The 18,168-nt window shown below is 42.5% G+C and overlaps 1 protein-coding gene across 1 annotated transcript in view; it reads left to right on the top strand.

Annotated features, from left to right (window-relative positions):
* The first annotated feature begins 2,749 nt into the window (after nt 1-2,749).
* LOC135223870 (putative GTP-binding protein 6) overlaps nt 2,750-18,168 on the top strand; it is a 38,994-nt gene continuing 23,575 nt past the window's right edge. The window contains exons 1-4 of the mRNA XM_064262770.1: nt 2,750-3,376; nt 4,648-4,790; nt 16,330-16,458; nt 16,874-17,040. Coding sequence (XP_064118840.1) covers nt 2,813-3,376; nt 4,648-4,790; nt 16,330-16,458; nt 16,874-17,040 — 1,003 coding nt within the window. The 5' untranslated portion in view covers nt 2,750-2,812. The remainder of the gene's footprint in view (nt 3,377-4,647; nt 4,791-16,329; nt 16,459-16,873; nt 17,041-18,168) is intronic.

Raw genomic sequence — 18,168 nt, 5'->3', positions numbered from 1 at the left:
ATATCTACCGGACAGAATCACTGGCACTTATGGTCTTCTTTTTACTCACTTTGGTAAGAAGGTACCTTATTTGGCTATCTTTCAGTAAAGTTGTCCCATTAATGCCGTTAGTGGCAGTGCTTTAAGGAGTAGTGTGTGTGTGCTACTCAATTTGCAGACAACTAGTGACCATTTTCTTTAGATGTGCAACCACATCACACTGCCAAGGACGAGGTGTTTTTTATTCCCTCTGCTGACGAACTTTGAAATCTTGACAGTAATATGTATGTCAGTGCTCATGAACCATTGCCTCAAATTTGTCAATATCTCGACTTATATATGTCAGAAGAATATTAACAGTTTTATTTGTGTTTTGTTATTAGAATAGTAAGGTATATCCTTGTTCTTTTTGTTATTAGAACAAGGTTAAGGTATTTTTCTGCATGTTTCTTGGAAATCTGTTCTTTAGAAGCCTTTTTTTCTCCTTTGTTAACAACCTTTGTGGCTTGCTTTATGTCATTGTTTGTTATGATTGAATTAACAGTGATGATAAATTCAAGTTACCATTGTGATTTGTCTTGCAAAATATGGTGCTTTAAATCTCTATTTTCTTCATAACCACTTTTAGCTGCTTAATTATTGTTGTTAGGTACTTTAAACAGAAAACTTAATAATAAGAACAATAATTGATATTAATCAACTTTGTTAAAATGGCCATTTGGATGTCATTGAGTTTTATAACTACCAAAACATTACGGAATAACTGCACTCTGGGCAAAATACAATTTACCTGCTGCCACCAAGAAACTCTGAGAGATTGAGAAGCTGCATTATAAACTTTGTTAAAAAGCCATTCTTTTTAACAAAGTTTATTTGATGGAGGGTTTTCTTCTGGAATAATAATAATAATAATTCATCTTCCAAAAATTGCTCAGAAGATTCTTCATAGTTCAACATGAGAAATTACATTGCCTTGAATTGAATTTGGATTGCATATCACTCAATGAACTGTGATAAAATTCAGGAATTATTCAGTTTCTTTATGGGGTTGAGAGTCAGCTTTAATTTATCTTATTACTGTCCATTCAGTCTGTTATTTCACTTCTAGCACCTAGATTTTAACTCGTGCTTTTCTTTTTTATTTGGGACTGAGATATATGATTTGCCCAGATGATCATTGCTACAGCACAATGGTGAGAAGTGTTTGTAAACCATAAGCCATGGACTATTATAGTCTTGAGCAGACTTGCTTACAAAGTAAACTAGTCAAAGTGACATTAAAGTAAGTTTGTAACTATGAAACAAAGTAATTTTTAAGGGAAAAATCCATGTTATATTTTTTCCTATTAAGTTTAGAATTTGTGTTTGTACAGTGTTTGTGATTATTCATGTTTTATGTATTTTTGTGACCCACTGAACATTGCTTTATTATAGCTTACTGTGTCTAGACACAGTACAGACATTTAAGCATTTGGCAAGATACGGTACCTGATCGAAGTAGGACATTCCAAATCTCTCGACCAACCCCCAACTCAAGTATAAAGCTTTGGTCTTGCATACTGTGCCGTTATTTTTATGATTACTATGTTACCATCTCTTTCTTAAAACCTTATAAATGTTTTGGTTAAATTAAAGTATTTGATAATGGCCTTAATTCAAAGGTGTTTGTTTCCCCTCCCTGCCTCATTTGTGTTATTGTATATGTAATTCTTTTTTTCCTTGTTTTTGGTATTCTGCAAGGACGTGGTCATATTTCAGCAACAAAGTGACAAAAACTGTGCCTATCTTCATATAAATAACATTTCCTTTGTTCGCTTACTCTTAATCTCTCCTTGTCGTTGTCCATTATATTTCTTTTAATTTAATTTTTTTTGTAATACAACATAAATAGACTGTGCCACTGCAGCTGGCAATACTTATGGTCTACAGGACCTATCTCCTCTGTTAGTTTTCCATACTACTACTCCTGGAGAGACATGATTTCTTCACTCATTTCTTCTTCCTTTATTCACTATATGTCTCATTTCTGGTGTTGCCTCCACCTTGCTGCTCCATAGTCATATAGTATTTTGCAATGTCTGCCTTTTTTCCTTGCATCATTTCATGTCCTGATTATAGTGGTTTTACTTTTATCTTACACACTTGGTAACAACATTGTCTTTATCAGGTCTCTCCATTATCTCAAGTAGTTGGAGGCAGAAGCTGTTCCTTGTTGATTTATTTCTCTCACCATCCCAATCGCTGATCTTTTCCAGAGCTCACTTATTACATCTGAACAAACACTGGCTTTCACTTACCTTCCTCCAAACTGCATTGTTGCCCAAAACCCCATACTGAGTAGGAAGCTACTTAACATTAGGGCACAGATTCATAAAAAAATTTGAGAATGAAGCTTCAAATAGGAAAGAGAAAACAGAGTTGTGGCAGTATGACCTCATTTGAGCAGTGTCTTTCACTTCTTAGGGGTAAAAGATGTAGTATTGTAGTGGTTGTTAGTTGCTAAGTTAGTATGCTAAAATTTATTTTCTATATCTATTTTTACAGCATTTGGTGGAACTTACATAACCCAGCATTTGTTAACGAAGTACCTTCCGTATGGTCGAAAACATCACATTATATGTTCAAGTTTAGTAGCTTGTGCTGTTGCTTACAAAGTGACGTCTGTGAGAGCTAAGTCTTGCCAAGAAGGTTGGATGGCAGCAGAGGATAAACACACCTATCTCAATCCAATCTCAGAGCGGCCAAAACCAGTGGACGATGATGACGATGAATAAGCTCAAGTTCTTATAGAACAGTTTACTGTGAAATTGTAAATAATTTTGATTTAGGCAAAATGCATTCTCTTGTTAATGTTGGGAAGCGGTTTCATATCCATAAGTTGTGCCAGAGTGTCTGGTCTGACTTGATAAGTGGTAAAGTTCAAACAGTTAAGTTAGCCAGGTGCTCTTTGCCTCCTATTTTTAATTATAGATGCGATGGAAGACAAAGACTTTTTAATTTTAAGATGAAGCCACTCAGGGATGGCTCTGTTCTCTTCAGTAACACATATTGTCCTGTAAACACTGTGCTGTGTACAAGATTATTTAGCACAACATGTGTATTATCAAAGAAAAAGAAAAATAAAACTCTGAGAGCAGTTCAAGACCAAGAAGAATCAGAGGCACAGATTGATGACAGTGTTCTAGTAGACCCAGCATTTGATGCTTGGAGGAGTGATTCAGATATCCTCGGCTTTATTAGCTCCCATGAAAACTATAGATTTGACATGGGAGTCTTAGTGTTGCAACCATGGGTGAAATGGGGCCCTCACATGAAAACGACGACTACCCCTGAAATGATGTTAGACGAAGCAGCCGCTTTGATTGCTACGTTGCCAGGAGTTCGTGTTGTCCATAAGGTAACTTTACTAGCTTAATTGAAGTTTTGATTTGATGTTACAGATTTTACCATTTTTACTTTTCATAACACTGTTCTCTCTCAGTTTATCTGGCTTCTGGGAGAGGTGTAAGTTTTCTTGAGGGCAGTGTTTTGTTTTCCTCTGTCATGTGTGTATGAATTTTGATGATGCCCTACTCTAATTTGGACAATTGAAAGACCGCTCAGTGTTTGCTTTTCACTACGTTATAAGTCACATAGTATGATATGAATCATGTAGTAGTGATAATGTAACTGTTGTTGTTGCTTATAAAAACATGTTCATATTTAGGCTATATTGAACAAACCAAAAAAATCTTGCTGAACAAGATTACAATGAAGGGAATGCCTAAAAATAAACACTGACCAAGAGAAAAGTAATGCAGTTAGAAACTGAAGAAATTGAATATAACTAAATTCACAAACAAATACTAGTTATATACTTAAAAGCAAAGAAGGGGAGACTTCATAATAGTTGTTTTTCATTGGTGTAACAAGACCACTGACTCAAATTTTTTAAACTCCAAGTCTACATCAGATAACAAGTTCCGCACTGTATTGGGCGCAAATCCCTTAAAGAAATTTTGACATACTACTTCTATAATATCAGTTTACTCAGTTGCTAAGTTTTAAGAGGCTATAATTAATGAAAAATTATATAATTCATGATTCAAGTTACAAATTATGATTAATAAAGAAATGAAAAGTTCAGAAATTATGGAATATCTGCTATCTCATATTACAGCCAACAAAACAAAACATGTTTGAAAAGACATTTGATTTTTGTTGATACTTCAAGTGCACATTTGTGAAATGCAAATTGTGCTCTGCAGCACTATGTAAACAGCTAAAATCAGTTGGTGTAATTAAGTTACAGTAATGTATAGAGATACATATATCATGCCCTTTCTGCTACAGTATGTACGCTCATCTGTACTTTTTAAAAGTTTTCTCCTACTTTGAGTGCTGTAACCCCTGTGCAAGTATTAGCATTAAGAAATCCATGATTTATTACTCCTTCTTTTTATATCATAATGAAACAGTGTCCTGTAAGCTTGTAAATATATCTTACATATCTGAAATTTGATCAGTTACTTAAACTCGACATAATTTCATGCTTTTATGTCACACTGATTTTTCCAAACCAGAGTTTGAACCTGTTTACTTTTTAGAAAAGGATTTTCTTTAGGATTTAAGGACATTTGCATATTTGTAGAACAGAAGGATTTTACAATTTTTTCGTAATCTTTTCAGGAGGTCGTCCCTATTCGTAGTATGGATTCAAAAGTGGTATTTGGCTCTGGAACTTTAGACCGTTTAGTGTCCTTAGCACGGTCTTCAGAAGAAATTACTTCTATTTTTATTAGTATTGATATGCTGAAAAAAGTTCAGGTGGAGTGAGTATTTGATGTATTTTGTCCAGATGGAGTTGTTATTTGAGTATTTGCCTAGCATTTAAGATTGAAAAATTTGCACAACAATTTCATGCTTCAAAGGCAAGAGCCGTTACAGTAACAATTAATGTATATTTTGACATGAATTAGTCAAACAGATCTTATTCCTCCATGTTTAGTACTTCCCTTAGTCTCTGACCCTCTTGATTCATCTTGAAACAGTGCTCTAAAATAGATGAATTTGTACTTAATCTTGGCAAAGGTAGAACCTCAATATAGTTACTGGATGTATTTATGAATTGTTCTTGTGTTGTCACAAAGAACATATTTTCGTACTAGAGTTGAACATCGTAGATTGGAAAGCAGTTATTGTAGTAATCCAATCCAGCAGGTCGGGAAAAACTGGAAGGGATCTTTCATGTTGTCACCCTGCTCAGGGTTATAGGATTGCTTGTAGTGCAGATATTGAATTCTGCACCTTTTTATATCTTTACCTATACAGACTGTGAGAGGGAGAGCTATTTAACAGGGAAGAAGAATTCTAACAGGGTCAGTATGCATGACACTTACCTGGCAGGTATATATATAGCTTATCCTCTTGTCGCACTGGCAGAATTTCAAAACTCGCGGCAACCGCTAGTACACTGGTAGTTCAGGTGATCGCCACCTCGTTCCCGTGGCGCTGGTGCTCGGAACCATTCCCATTTTCGTCAGATTTTCTCTGCCAGCCGAACCGGCAACATCGTTGAAGGTTCTCTGATAGAATTTCCTGCTCGTTGACTGACTTTTCGATGTTTGGATATTGGTATCATATTTGGAAAGTTAGCTTGGCAATCGCAATTGATATTTCGTTAGTATGTCTGATTCAGGTAGTATGTTTTGAGTTTGTGTGAAAGAAGGGTGTAAAGTGAGACTGCCGAAATCATCGGTAGATCCCCATACTGTATGTAAGAAGTGTTGAGAGTTTGTGTGTACGTGGGAGAACAGGTGCAATGAATGTGAGAGTCTGAATGAGAAAGAGTGGAAGGCTCTTGTTAAGTATGTGGAAAGATTGGAAAAAGATTGGGTGAGAAGATCAGTGTCTAGAAGTGAGAGATCTGGATCTTCGGGTAAACCTTTGAATGAATCTTTTGTTCATGCCACTTACCTGACAGATATATATATAGCTGTATTTTCTGACGTCCGACAGAAATTTCAAAACTCGCGGCACACGCAGTGGGCGGCCAGGTGGTAGTACCCATTCCCGCCGCTGGGAGGCGGATATCAGGAACCATTCCCATTTTCTATTCATATTTTTTTCTGTCGCCGGTCGGTAAACAACTGTTTACAGACCTCTGCTCAGGATTTTTTGGAATTTGACTCGCTTTTAAGTATCTGATTGATTTTTTGGTATTGAATTGGATTGTTGAATTGGCATGCGCGATAGTGGACCGTTTTTTGATTTTGGATTGACTTTTCTATATAAGATATGTCTGGATCAAGTGCTGTGAGTTTCAGAGTGTGTGTGAGGGCTGATTGTAAGGTGAGGCTACCGAAAGCATCGGTAGACCCCCACACAGTATGTATGAGTTGTAGGGGGCTTAATTGTTTGATTGATAATCGGTGCAATGAATGTGAGAAATTGACCGATGATGATTGGAGAGTATATGAGTCCTATCGCCTTAAATTGGAGCGCGATAGGATCAGGAGGTCTTCCTCCAGGAGTGGTTCTACCAAAGGTAAGGCTAACATCTCTCCTACATTAACACCTGTAGTGTTTACAACCCCTAAACCTGTGTTGCCTTCGGGCTCTGATTCTGTGTCGGGAGAAGCGAATGCTCTCTCTCTGATTTTGGAGTCTCTTCGCACTCTGGAGACCAAAGTGAAAGCCTTAGAAACTGGCTCGGTGCAAGTGTGTGATCGTGCCCCCAGTGTTGTGGAGGGGGCGTCAGATCGGCCCCATAATGCCTCTAGGCCTAGACCTCTATCAGACTCCCAAGACCCAGGGAGTAGGTATGTCGAAAGCCGCAAGAGGGTTACGGGGGCTTCCCACCGATCTGGCGTCCCTTCGGCAGGCCTTGTAGCAAAGTCCCAGGCTGCCAAGGAGCGCGCACGAGCGCGCGTCCTGAAAGAGTGCTTTTCGTCCTCCGAAGAGTCCTCCCCGCGCAAGGGGTGGAGCGCTCGGAGAGACTCTCGTCCTCTGAAAAGGACGTTTCGTGCGGAGGACGCTTCACGTCCTCTTTCGCCACTTTCGTCGGAGGACGCGTATGACGCTTTTCCGCCTCAGAAAAGAGGTAAGATCTCCTCCGATGAGGACGCTGGGTTGCGTGCACAGGCGCGTATACCTGAGAAGCAGGTAGCTGTACCTGTGAGAAGGAAGGAGGCGTCCCCTCGCCCCTCGTCTTCTCACAGGATCAGTCCTGCTTCCTCTGTTCATTCTTCCCCGACGAAGAACATTCTTTTGTCCCTTCAGGACCAGCTATCCTCGCTTATGGCTCAGAGGACTCGCCCAGCAGCAGTCGAGCCTAAGCGGAGGAAGGACCTTAGACTGCCTGTCAAGAGGACTAAGCAGTCTCCTTCTCCTTCACCTACTTCGTCTCGTTCGCCGATCGCTTCTCCTTCGGCGATTCGCCGATCTCGTTCGTCCTCTAGAAGGACGTTACGTCAGGACGCTTTTGAGGAGGACGCTCTGCACGACGTTCGCCAGGACGCTCGTCAGGACGCTAGGCAGGACGCTAGGCGGGACGCTTGGCAGGACGCTCGTCAGGATGCTTGTCAGGACGCTCGTCAGGACGCTTGGCAGGACGCTAGGCAGGACGTTCGTCAGGGCGCTCGCCAGGACGCTAGACAGGACGCTCGGCAGGACGCTCGCCAGGACGCTTGGCAGGAAGCTCGCCAGGACGTTCAGGGCTCTTTTCAAGACGTTTTTGGGGATTCCGACCAAGAAGTCGTACCCCCAGACGCTAGTTTACGCGCACAGGCACGTATTCCAGCGAAAAGGTCTTCCCTTTCGTTTGAGAAACGTAAGGACACTTCTCTGGCAAGTGAGACTGCCGCGGATGGCGCTAAGGACGCTCGTCCTCGTCAGGACGCTCTACCTTCATCGAGTAGTAAGCGTCATAGAGAAGACAGCCGAAATAAGGCTGCCTCTAGCAAGGATAGGGGTCCTTTGATCAAGCCAAGACCCGACATTAGGACGCCCTCTCCGGACAGACGGTCTCCTCTTCCGTTTAGAGAAGAAGGAGAGCTAAGTAGTTCGGCTGAATCGGTTGAAGAGGAACCTTCTGCGGCCCCTTCAATCTCGGACTATAAAGTCCTCGTGCGACTCTTGCGTTCTTCTTTTGAAGACAAGTTTCAGCCAGCAGCTCCTAAGTCTCCTCCTTCGCAGTTTTCTTCATCTAAAACTGGAAAAACCCCGGAGTTTGTAGAGATGAAAACTTCTCTCTCCACGAAACGTGCCTTTAAGAAACTCCAAGATTGGATGATACGAAGGAGAGATCAAGGCAAGACGACCTTCGCCTTGCCGCCAGCTAGACTAAACGGAAAAGGGGGCATTTGGTATAGAACCAAAGATGAAGTAGGAGTTCGTATCCCTTCTTCGGCTCAAGGAGATTTCTCCAGCCTAGTGGATTTGCAGAGGAGGTCGCTTTTACCCTCTGCTAAAGTAACCTGGACCTCTTCGGAGACTGACCATCATTTGAAGGGTCTGCTCAGGACGCTGGAAGTGTTCAACTTCCTTGACTGGTGTTTGGGAGTTCTGGATCTGCAAGCGAGAAGCCCAGAATCTCTCAGTCTGGGGGAGCTGTCCAGCGTGTTAGCATGTATGGACAAAGCCGTCAGGGATGGTTCGGAGGAGATCGTATCTCATTTTGGAACGGCTTTGTTAAAAAAGAGAGCTTTGCTGTGCAACTTCACAGCTCGTTCGGTAACTCCAGCTCAGAAAGCGGATTTGCTGTTTTCGCCTCTTTCGAACCATCTCTTCCCCCAGACTTTAGTAAAGGACCTGACGAACAGTTTGCAAGAGAAGGCAACTCAGGACCTTTTGGCCCAGTCTACAAGACGGTCAGCAGTACCTTCAACCTCTTCAGCTGCGGTTCGACCGCCGAAGAAAGTTAAGCCCTTTCGTGGGGCTCCCCCCTCGAGAGCAGCTCCTCGAGGGAGAGGGTTTTCACGAGGAAGAGCTTCCTTTAAGCCAAAGCCTTCCAAGTGAGAAGCATGTCCTTCAGACACCAGTCGGAGCCAGACTGAAGTTTTTTGCGGGAGCGTGGAGAGAGAGAGACACGGACTCTTGGTCCCTCAAGATCGTGGAGCAGGGTACAAGATCCCCTTTTTAGATCTTCCTCCTCTTTCTACGACTCCCAGAGACCTTTCTCCATCCTATCAGGGAGAAAAGAAGAAAGTATTATTCGATCTCCTTCAGCAGATGATCGACAAAAGAGCGGTGGAACAAGTCGCGGACCTGGGGTCTCCTGGTTTTTACAACAGGATCTTCCTAGTACCGAAGCAGTCGTCAGGTTGGCGTCCAGTTCTAGATGTAAGCAGGCTCAATCTTTTCGTGGAAAAGACCAAATTCACGATGGAGACGCCTCATTCTGTTCTGGGAGCCTTGAGACCGGGCGACTGGATGGTGTCCTTAGACTTGCAGGACGCGTACTTTCACATCCCGATCCACCCTCTTTCAAGAAAGTATCTAAGGTTTGTCTTAGACAAAAAAGTGTGGCAGTTCAGAGCTATGTGTTTCGGACTGACCACGGCTCCAATGGTGTTCACAGTAGTAATGAAGAACGTAGCGAGGTGGCTACACTCTTCGGGAATAAGTTTCCCTGTACCTCGACGACTGGCTGATCAGAGCGTCGTCGAGAGAGAAGTGTCTGAAGGACTTGCAGTTCACTTTAGCCCTAGCGAAGTCCCTGGGACTTCTGGTCAACCTCGAAAAGTCGCATCTGACCCCAACACAGTCCATCGTGTATCTGGGGATTCAGATGGATTCAGTGGCTTTTCGAGCGTTTCCGTCCCAGGAACGTCAGCAGCTAGGCTTAGAAAAGATCTCAGCCTTTCTAAGGAAAGAGACTTGCTCGGCGAGGGAATGGATGAGTCTGCTGGGGACCATTTCCTCGCTAGAAAGGTTTGTTTGTTGGGAAGACTGCACATCAGGCCTCTCCAATTTTTCCTTGCGGACGAGTGGAAGGCCAAGGACGATCTCAATGCCATATTGAGAATATCGCTTCCGATCAAGAACCATCTAAGATGGTGGTTGGACCCTCAGAAGCTTCAGGAGGGCGTGTCCCTAAGTCTTCTGAGCCCCGACCTAGTGTTGTTTTCAGACGCTTCCATCACGGGATGGGGAGCAACACTAGGAGGGAAGGAAGTGTCAGGCTCCTGGAGAGGGGAACAGGTAGCCTGGCATATAAATGTCAAAGAACTGGCAGCAGTTATTTCTGTCCCTGCAGTTTCTTCGGAAAGGAGTTTGGAGAACAAGATTGTTCAGATAAATTCGGACAATACCACAGCACTCGCTTATTTAAAAAACCAGGGAGGAACACACTCCAGAACGTTGTTTTCCCTAGCGAGAGAGATTCTGCTGTGGGCAAAGAGAAAAAATGTGACTATCCTGACGAGATTCATTGCAGGAGTGCAAAACGTCAGGGCAGATCTTCTCAGTCGTCGGGAACAAGTCCTACCAACGGAATGGACCTTGAACGGAGACGTTTGTCGAGACCTGTGGACGTTGTGGGGACGTCCACTGGTCGACTTATTCGCGACGTCAAGGACCAAGAAACTTCCTCTTTACTGCTCCCCGGTCCTGGATCCAGAAGCAATCGCGGTAGACGCTTTGCTTTGGAATTGGACGGGCCTAGACTTGTACGCCTTCCCACCATTCAAGATTTTGGGGGAAGTCATGAGGAAGTTTGCGGCCTCGGAAGGGACGAGGTTAACCCTGATCGCTCCGATGTGGCCAGCGAGAGAATGGTTCACAGAGGTCATGTCTTTCCTTGTAGACTTTCCAAGGACATTGCCCTGGAGGAAAGATCTACTCAAACAGCCTCACTTCGAAAGGTTTCACCAAAACCTCTCCGCTCTGGGTCTGACTGCGTTCAGACTATCGAAAAGTTGGCCAGAGCGAGAGGTTTTTCGAAAGCAGCTGCGAGAGCAATCGCACATGCGAGACGTGCTTCCACAAGAGCTGTTTACCAATCGAAGTGGGCTTCCTTCAGGGCATGGTGTAAAAAGGAGGGAGTTTCCTCTTCCTCGACCTCTGTGAACCAAATAGCTGATTTTCTGCTCTTCCTCAGGAATGTGCAGAAATTAGCGGTCCCACCATCAAGGGATATAAAAGCATGTTGTCAGCGGTTTTTAGGCACAGAGGCCTCGACCTGTCTGACAACAAGGACATTCATGACCTTTTAAAGTCTTTCGAGACCTCGAAGGTTCCTCAAATGAGACCTCCATCATGGAACCTTGACGTAGTCCTTAAATTCCTTATGTCAAGCCCTTTCGAACCGCTTCAGGCAGCGTCTCTTCGAAACCTGACAAGGAAGGCTCTTTGCCTAACTTCTCTTGCGACGGCTAAGAGAGTTAGTGAAATTCAAGCGTTTAGCAAGTTAATGGGATTCAAAGGGGACAATGCTGTCTGCTCGTTGAACCCAACTTTCTTGGCGAAGAATGAAAATCCTTCGAACCCTTGGCCGAAGACTTTCGAGATCAAGGGTATGTCAAGTCTGGTGGGCCAAGAACCAGAGAGAGTCCTGTGCCCGGTCAGGGCTCTCAAGTTCTACGTGCATAGAACGAAAGAGGTAAGAGGTCCCTCAGGTAATCTCTGGTGCTCTGTGAAGAGACCAGAGTTACCTTTATCGAAGAATGCGTTGCTTTCTTTCTAAGGGACATCATTCGGGAGGCTCATTCATCTTTCCAGAAGACTGATTTGAGCCTCTTCCGAGTAAAAGCGCACGAAGTTCGAGCCGTCGCTACCTCTCTTGCCTTCCAAAAGAACATGTCAATCAAGGACATCCTTGATTGCACCTTTTGGAGGAGTAACTCGTCTTCGCCTCACATTACCTAAGGGATGTGAGAACGATTTATGACGATTGTAATGCACTGGGGCCATACGTTTCTGCGGACACAGTATTGGGGTCCGGAAGTAGCTCTTTCCCTATCCCTTAGTTAGGATTAGGTTAGTTTGTTGTGTTTTTAGGTTGTGGTGAGTCTTATGTGAAGATCTCCCATCCTTTAGTTAGTTTTAAGGGGTTTTTTGTGAATAGTTGGTCAGGTGGTGGTCAGTTGCTTCGTTGCCCTCATTTGTATGGCCTCGATGGTCTTGTCACGTTGAGGTCTCGCACCCGTTGACAGATCATCCAGAGCGCACCAGCACTACAGGTCTCCACCTGGCTGGCAACTCTGTTTTAAGCAAAAGCAGCCTTACGTGACAGTAATCACATAGTCTACTTTGCAAACAGGTGAGGAACCAAGATGTATATCATCTACTTAATTTAAGTTTCCTAAAAAATCCTATTCTGTCTCTTCCCACCATCCGAAGGTGGGATTCAGCTATATATATATCTGTCAGGTAAGTGGCATGAACAAAATGTTATTGTTATTATACAATTAAGTTTGTTCATACTTACCTGGCAGATATATATATAGCTGTATTTTCTGACGTCCGACAGAAATTTCAAAACTCGCGGCACACACAGTGGGCGGCCAGGTGGTAGTACCCATTCCCGCCGCTGGGAGGCGGATATCAGGAACCATTCCCATTTTCTATTCATATTTTTATTAATGCCTCTGTCTCCTGAGGGGAGGAGGGCGGGCACTTTAATTATATATATCTGCCAGGTAAGTATGAACAAACTTAATTGTATAATAACAATAACATATTTCTGTTTCTTCTCCAGCTCATTCACATGTAGATTTAGTAGCACCTTCCCCTCAGGTTTTTCCTGCGCCCGTTGCTGTATCTGAGGACACCACTGATCCGCAGATTGTGAAAGTGTTCGCTGCCCTTGCTTCTATGGGTGATCAGATCAAGCGTTTAACAGATAAAGTGGAAGTGTTTAATGTTGGTGACAGTGTTGTGATCGTCCCTCTCGTGCTCCTAGACCTAGATCTCTGTCAAGCTCCCAGACCCAATGGAGAAGGCATGTCGACAGTCAAAGGGAGGCGAGAGGGGTTATTGCACGATCAGTCGTCCCTTCAGGCAGTCCTGTTGTTACGTCCCAGGCTGCAGCAGTACGCCAGAGAAAAGGCGTTACTGGGAAGTGCTTTTATTCTTCAGATAGCTCTGCTTCAGTGGTGGATCTTTTCGCTACCGCAGCGACGAAGAGGTTACCGAACTACTGTTCTCCAGTCCTAGACCCTCTTGCAGTCGCAGTAGATGCGTTCCTACTAGACTGGACGGGGCTGGATGCGTAGGCCTTTCCCCCGTTCAAGATTTTAGGAAGGGTAATGAAGAAATTCAGGGAGAGTCAAGGAACAAGACTTACCCTCATAGCCCCCTACTGGCCGGCCCAAACTTGGTTCACAGAGGTACTGGAATGGACAGTGGATTCTCCGAGAAGACTGCCCACAAGAGTAGATCTTCTCAAACAACCCCACTTCGACAGGTTCCACAAGAACACCCTCGCTCTGGGTCTGACTGCGTTTAGACTATCGAAAGACTTGTCAGAGCGAGGGGTTTTTCTAGAGAAGCAGCAAAGGCAGTGGCTAGAGCACGAAGAGCTTCAACTATCAAAGTGTGCCAGTCGAAGTGGGAGAACTTCCGTAAGTGGTGCAAGAATCGGAAGGTTTCTTCATCCAGTACCTCTGTGACCCAAATTGCAGATTTCCTTCTGTATCTGAAGAAGGAATTAGGATTAGCAAATCAAACGATTAAGGGATACAAAAGTATGTTATCTTCAGTGTTTAGGCACAGAGGATTAGATCTGTCCAATGACGCAGATCTTAGAGATCTTCTCAGATCTTTTAAAACAAAGAAGGATCGACAATGCAGAGCTCCTTCTTGGAATCTTGATGTCGTACTTAAGTTTTTAGGAACGGATAGGTTCGAACCTATGAACAGTGCTTCATTGAGGGAGGTATCGAAGAAGACTATATTCTTAGTAGCCTTGGCTACAGCTAAAAGGATTAGTGAGCTGCAAGCTATTAACAAACAAGTAGGCTGGAAGCACAACAAAGCAGTGTGTTCATTCCAGGAAGATTTCTTGGCCAAGAATGAGAATCCTTCGCATCCGTGGCCAAGGTCCTTTGAGATTACAGGACTGGCCGATCTGGTGGGTCAAGAACAAGAAAGGGTTCTTTGCCCGGTAAGAGCCTTATGTTACTATGTGGAAAGGACAAGAAGTATTAGAGGGACCTCAGGATCTCTCTGGTGTTCTGTGAAAGATCCTACCAGACCCATGACTAAAAATGCTATGGCTTTTTTCGTAAGGGAAGTCATTAAGGAAGCACATTTGCTTTGCCAAGAAGAAAGCTTCGGCTTGCTTAAGGTTAAAGCTCATGAAGTGAGAGCGGTAGCTACGTCCTTGGCATTCAGAAAAAATTTAGCCCTCAAGGAGATTATAGAGTCGACGTTTTGGAGGACCAATTCAGTCATTGCCTCGCATTACCTCAGAGACGTTAAGACAACTTTTGATAATTGTCAAACGTTGGGCCTGTACGTATCCTCAGGTACAGTACTGGGCAAAGGAGTTTCCACCCCATAACCTACTAACATGCTAGGCTATTATTTTAATTAGGATATAGTGTTTTATGGTTGTCTGAGAAGGTTTATTACCTACTCAGTCTATGAAGTATTTGTTTATTATAGTGATTGTGTGTGTGGTTCAGGTGACTAACTTTCCTAGCATGAATGCCCGTGGTAAGAGAGGGCTAGGGTTTCCTGTCAGCAAATTGGTCACGTCCAGTTGTCAGACCCTTGTTATTAGCTTTCTCAACAAACAGGTCACATCCTAGTTGAGAGCTACTAAGGTTTAGCAGGCTAAGAGGCAGGACCTACGAAGTCAGCTACCTTAGCAGGTAAGGAACCTAATAGTAATTTTAAAAATGATTTAATTTATAATTTATGACGATGTTGCTGTCTTTGACCCACCTCCAAATGTGTCAATCAGCTATATATATACCTGCCAGGTAAGTGTCATGCATAAAAATGAAGTTTTTATGTTAAAACAAATTTTTATGCATACTTACCTGGCAGGTATATATAATTAAATTCCCACCCTCCTCCCCTCAGGAGACAGGGTTCAGAGAAAATCTGATGAAAATGGGAATGGTTCCGAGCACCAGCGCCACGGGAACAGGGTGGCGATCACCTGAACTACCAGTGTACTAGCGGTTGCCGCGAGTTTTGAAATTCTGCCAGTTCGACAAGAGGATAAGCTATATACCTGCCAGGTAAGTATGCATAAAACTTTGTTTTAACATAAAAACTTCATATTAACCATTTATTTGCTAATTTAAGGACCATTTATATGCTAATTTAAGGATCACATGGTTTATATAGACTTACTTGGTACATAACTATTAACCCTTAAGGGTTGGGCACATTCATATGAGAGTACTATATCAAAAACAGGTTTTGGGTGGTGGTCGGACTAACTCACAGTGAGTATTAATATTGTGCGCCATATGATTTGTCATGAATTTATCAGGAAAGACATTCATAGCACATCATTGGTCTATAAATGACTTGTGGCAACTGTAGTTTCTCAGCTCCGGGAGTTAGGAGTCAGAGGGAGCTCTCAGTTATGCTTATAGACTTGAGGGGGATCGTATTGCTGCTTTCTATCCCATGACTTTTTTATTCATTTGCTCAAAGATATATCTGGGGATTGCTGCTGGTTTTAGTTCTCATCATTTATGACAGTATGTCAGGTATAATTGCAATTTTGCAAAGAAAAATGGAAAGAAATGATAGAAAAAATGTTTATACTTCCCAAAAAGTTACGGCATCTGTAAATCTCGTAAATATTTTACAACAGATATACTCAGAATTTGTTACTGATTTTAGTTCTTATTTTTTAGGATACAGTTTGAGATGTAATTATAATTTTACAAAATAAAATCAAATGAATTTTTAGAAAAAATATTAACTTGGTAAAATTTACTACGTAGTGTCTTGTAAAAGGGGCCCCACACCAGGTTGTAAATAGTAACTTTCAACTTCCCATGGAAGGTAGGGAAAAATTTTTAAGAATTTTTATTTCCTACACCCATGTGAATTCGCATATCTTCCTCTTTCCGCTGATGTTTTTTTTTTTTTTTTTTTTTTTTTTTTTTTTTTTCCTTCCTAAATTTGGCCAACCGTGAAGTTTACCTTAATGAACCTGATTTACCTGTCAGTGGGAAAAAATTACATTAGTATATTGGTTAGGTCTCTGCAAAACTACTTTGGTTGCTTTGATGTTTGCGATTCACATTTACTTGCCAATTTTTTTGTTACATGAACTTTTTGTTATTATTTTTGTTTTGATCAAGTTCTTTTAATTTTTATTTTGTGCCTTTAATGACATACTAGTAGTAGGTACTCTTATGTTCTTGATATGGGCTGCATTATTATAGTTTTTTTCAGATCTCTACAACAAGCCTTTGGTTTGAAAGTGGTGGATCGCTATTCTGTGGTTTTGGGGATTTTCCGACATCATGCTCGCACAAAAGAAGCAAAATTGCAAGTTGCACTTGCAGAATTACCTTACATCAAGTAAGTGTTCGTTATAGTTGATTGATTTAATCCAATTGGCAATTCACTACCAATCTTTTATGGCTTAGCAGCCATTTGATTCTTAGTCAGTGTGGTCTCAACAGAAGTTTGGAAATGTCTTGTGTATCAATTCCTAAGTTTTTCAACAGTCTTAAGGAAAAATACTGAAAGTAGATCTATAAATAAAGTTACACCTTAATATTTGCTGTAGCATACAACTCCTGACATCAGGTAAAGATCTTGTTCTTGGTTAGATGTACCTGGCCATCATATTTCATTGCTGCCATTGTCTCAATGTTCCTTGGGCTTGAAAGTAAATGTACTGGAGCATTAGAGTTAAGAATATGCAGTAAGATTATTTACATCGTATCGATAGCATTGACAACTGGGACTTTTAACATTTTTTTCTTTGCAGGAAGCGATTAGAGTTTTATGGAGACAAGGAGAAAATGATGATGATGAATCGAGAGAAACGCCTTCGTACTACTCTTGATTCTATTGCTAGTAATCGTGCTCACATTAGACAGAATCGAAAGAAATCTGATATTCCAACTATTGCTGTAGTTGGCTACACAAATGCAGGTAGAGTTTAGTTGTGTACAATAAAAGATGTGGTTTTTCATTATATTTCGAGGCAATTTGAGTCTGAAGTGTCTTATTACTATATATTTTTGTACATGAACTTCCCTGACAGATATATACTTAGCTATAGTCTCCGACGTTCCCGACAGAATTTCAAATCTCGCGGCACACGCGATAGGTAGGTCAGGTGGTCTACCTTACCCGCCGCTGGGTGGCGGATGTACAAACCACTCCCGTTTGCTTGTCAGATTTTTCTCTGTCACGGGAACGATAACAACTGTTGTCGTTTCCTCTCGATAGTTTTTCGATTCTCGCTTGCCTGGAGTTAATTTGGACTTCTTTTGGTGACGTATTCGCTTTGTTTGGCTTGGCATACGCTGATTGTGGACCGGTTTGATTTTGATTTGGATTTTCTTTAACGATGTCTGACCTAGATTCAGTAGTTAAAACTTCGGTTTTGTTTAGGGTTTGCGTGAATGAAGGATGTAAGGTGAGGTTGCCGAAAGCTTCGGTAGACCCTCACACGGTTTGCATGAAATGCAGGGGGAATGAATTGTTCTTTTTTGCTAACCCTTGTAGTGAATGTAAGGGATTGAATGAAGAAGAATATAAGGCTCTCTCTTCTTATGTTAGGAAGTTGGAACGTGATAGAGTGCGTAAGGCTTCCTCTAGAAGTTCCAGTAGATCTAGAATGAGTGAGTTGGATGTGGATCCTAATACTAACGTAGAATTAGAACCTTCTTCCCAAGTTGCAGCCCCTGATCCCCGCACCGAAGCCGAAGATTCGCCTTCGGAGGCAGCAGCTCTGAGAGCCATGATTCTTTCTATGGATCAGAAGATTCGTCAGTTGGAAGGTAAGGAGAGTGTTAGTGATCAGTGCAGTGTCCCCAGTGCCTCTAGGCCTAGACCTCTTCCAGACTCCCAGTTCCAGTGGAGTAGGAAAGTCGAAAGCCGCAAGAGGGCTAGGGAGAACCCCCACCGGTCAGGCGTCCCCTCGGCAGATCCTGAAGTACGCTCCCAGGCTGCCTCGGATCACTACAAGAAGGAGCTCCTACGCCAATGCTTCTCCTCTTCGTCTTCTCCCTCTCCGAAGAGAGGTTGGAACTCCCCGGATGCGTCGCGCCCGTT

The sequence above is a fragment of the Macrobrachium nipponense genome, chromosome 10 (assembly GCF_015104395.2).
Source record: "Macrobrachium nipponense isolate FS-2020 chromosome 10, ASM1510439v2, whole genome shotgun sequence".
Classification (NCBI taxonomy): domain Eukaryota; kingdom Metazoa; phylum Arthropoda; class Malacostraca; order Decapoda; family Palaemonidae; genus Macrobrachium; species Macrobrachium nipponense.
The sequence above is the reverse complement of the archived record's forward strand: the minus strand, read 5'-3'. Positions and strand labels throughout refer to the sequence as shown.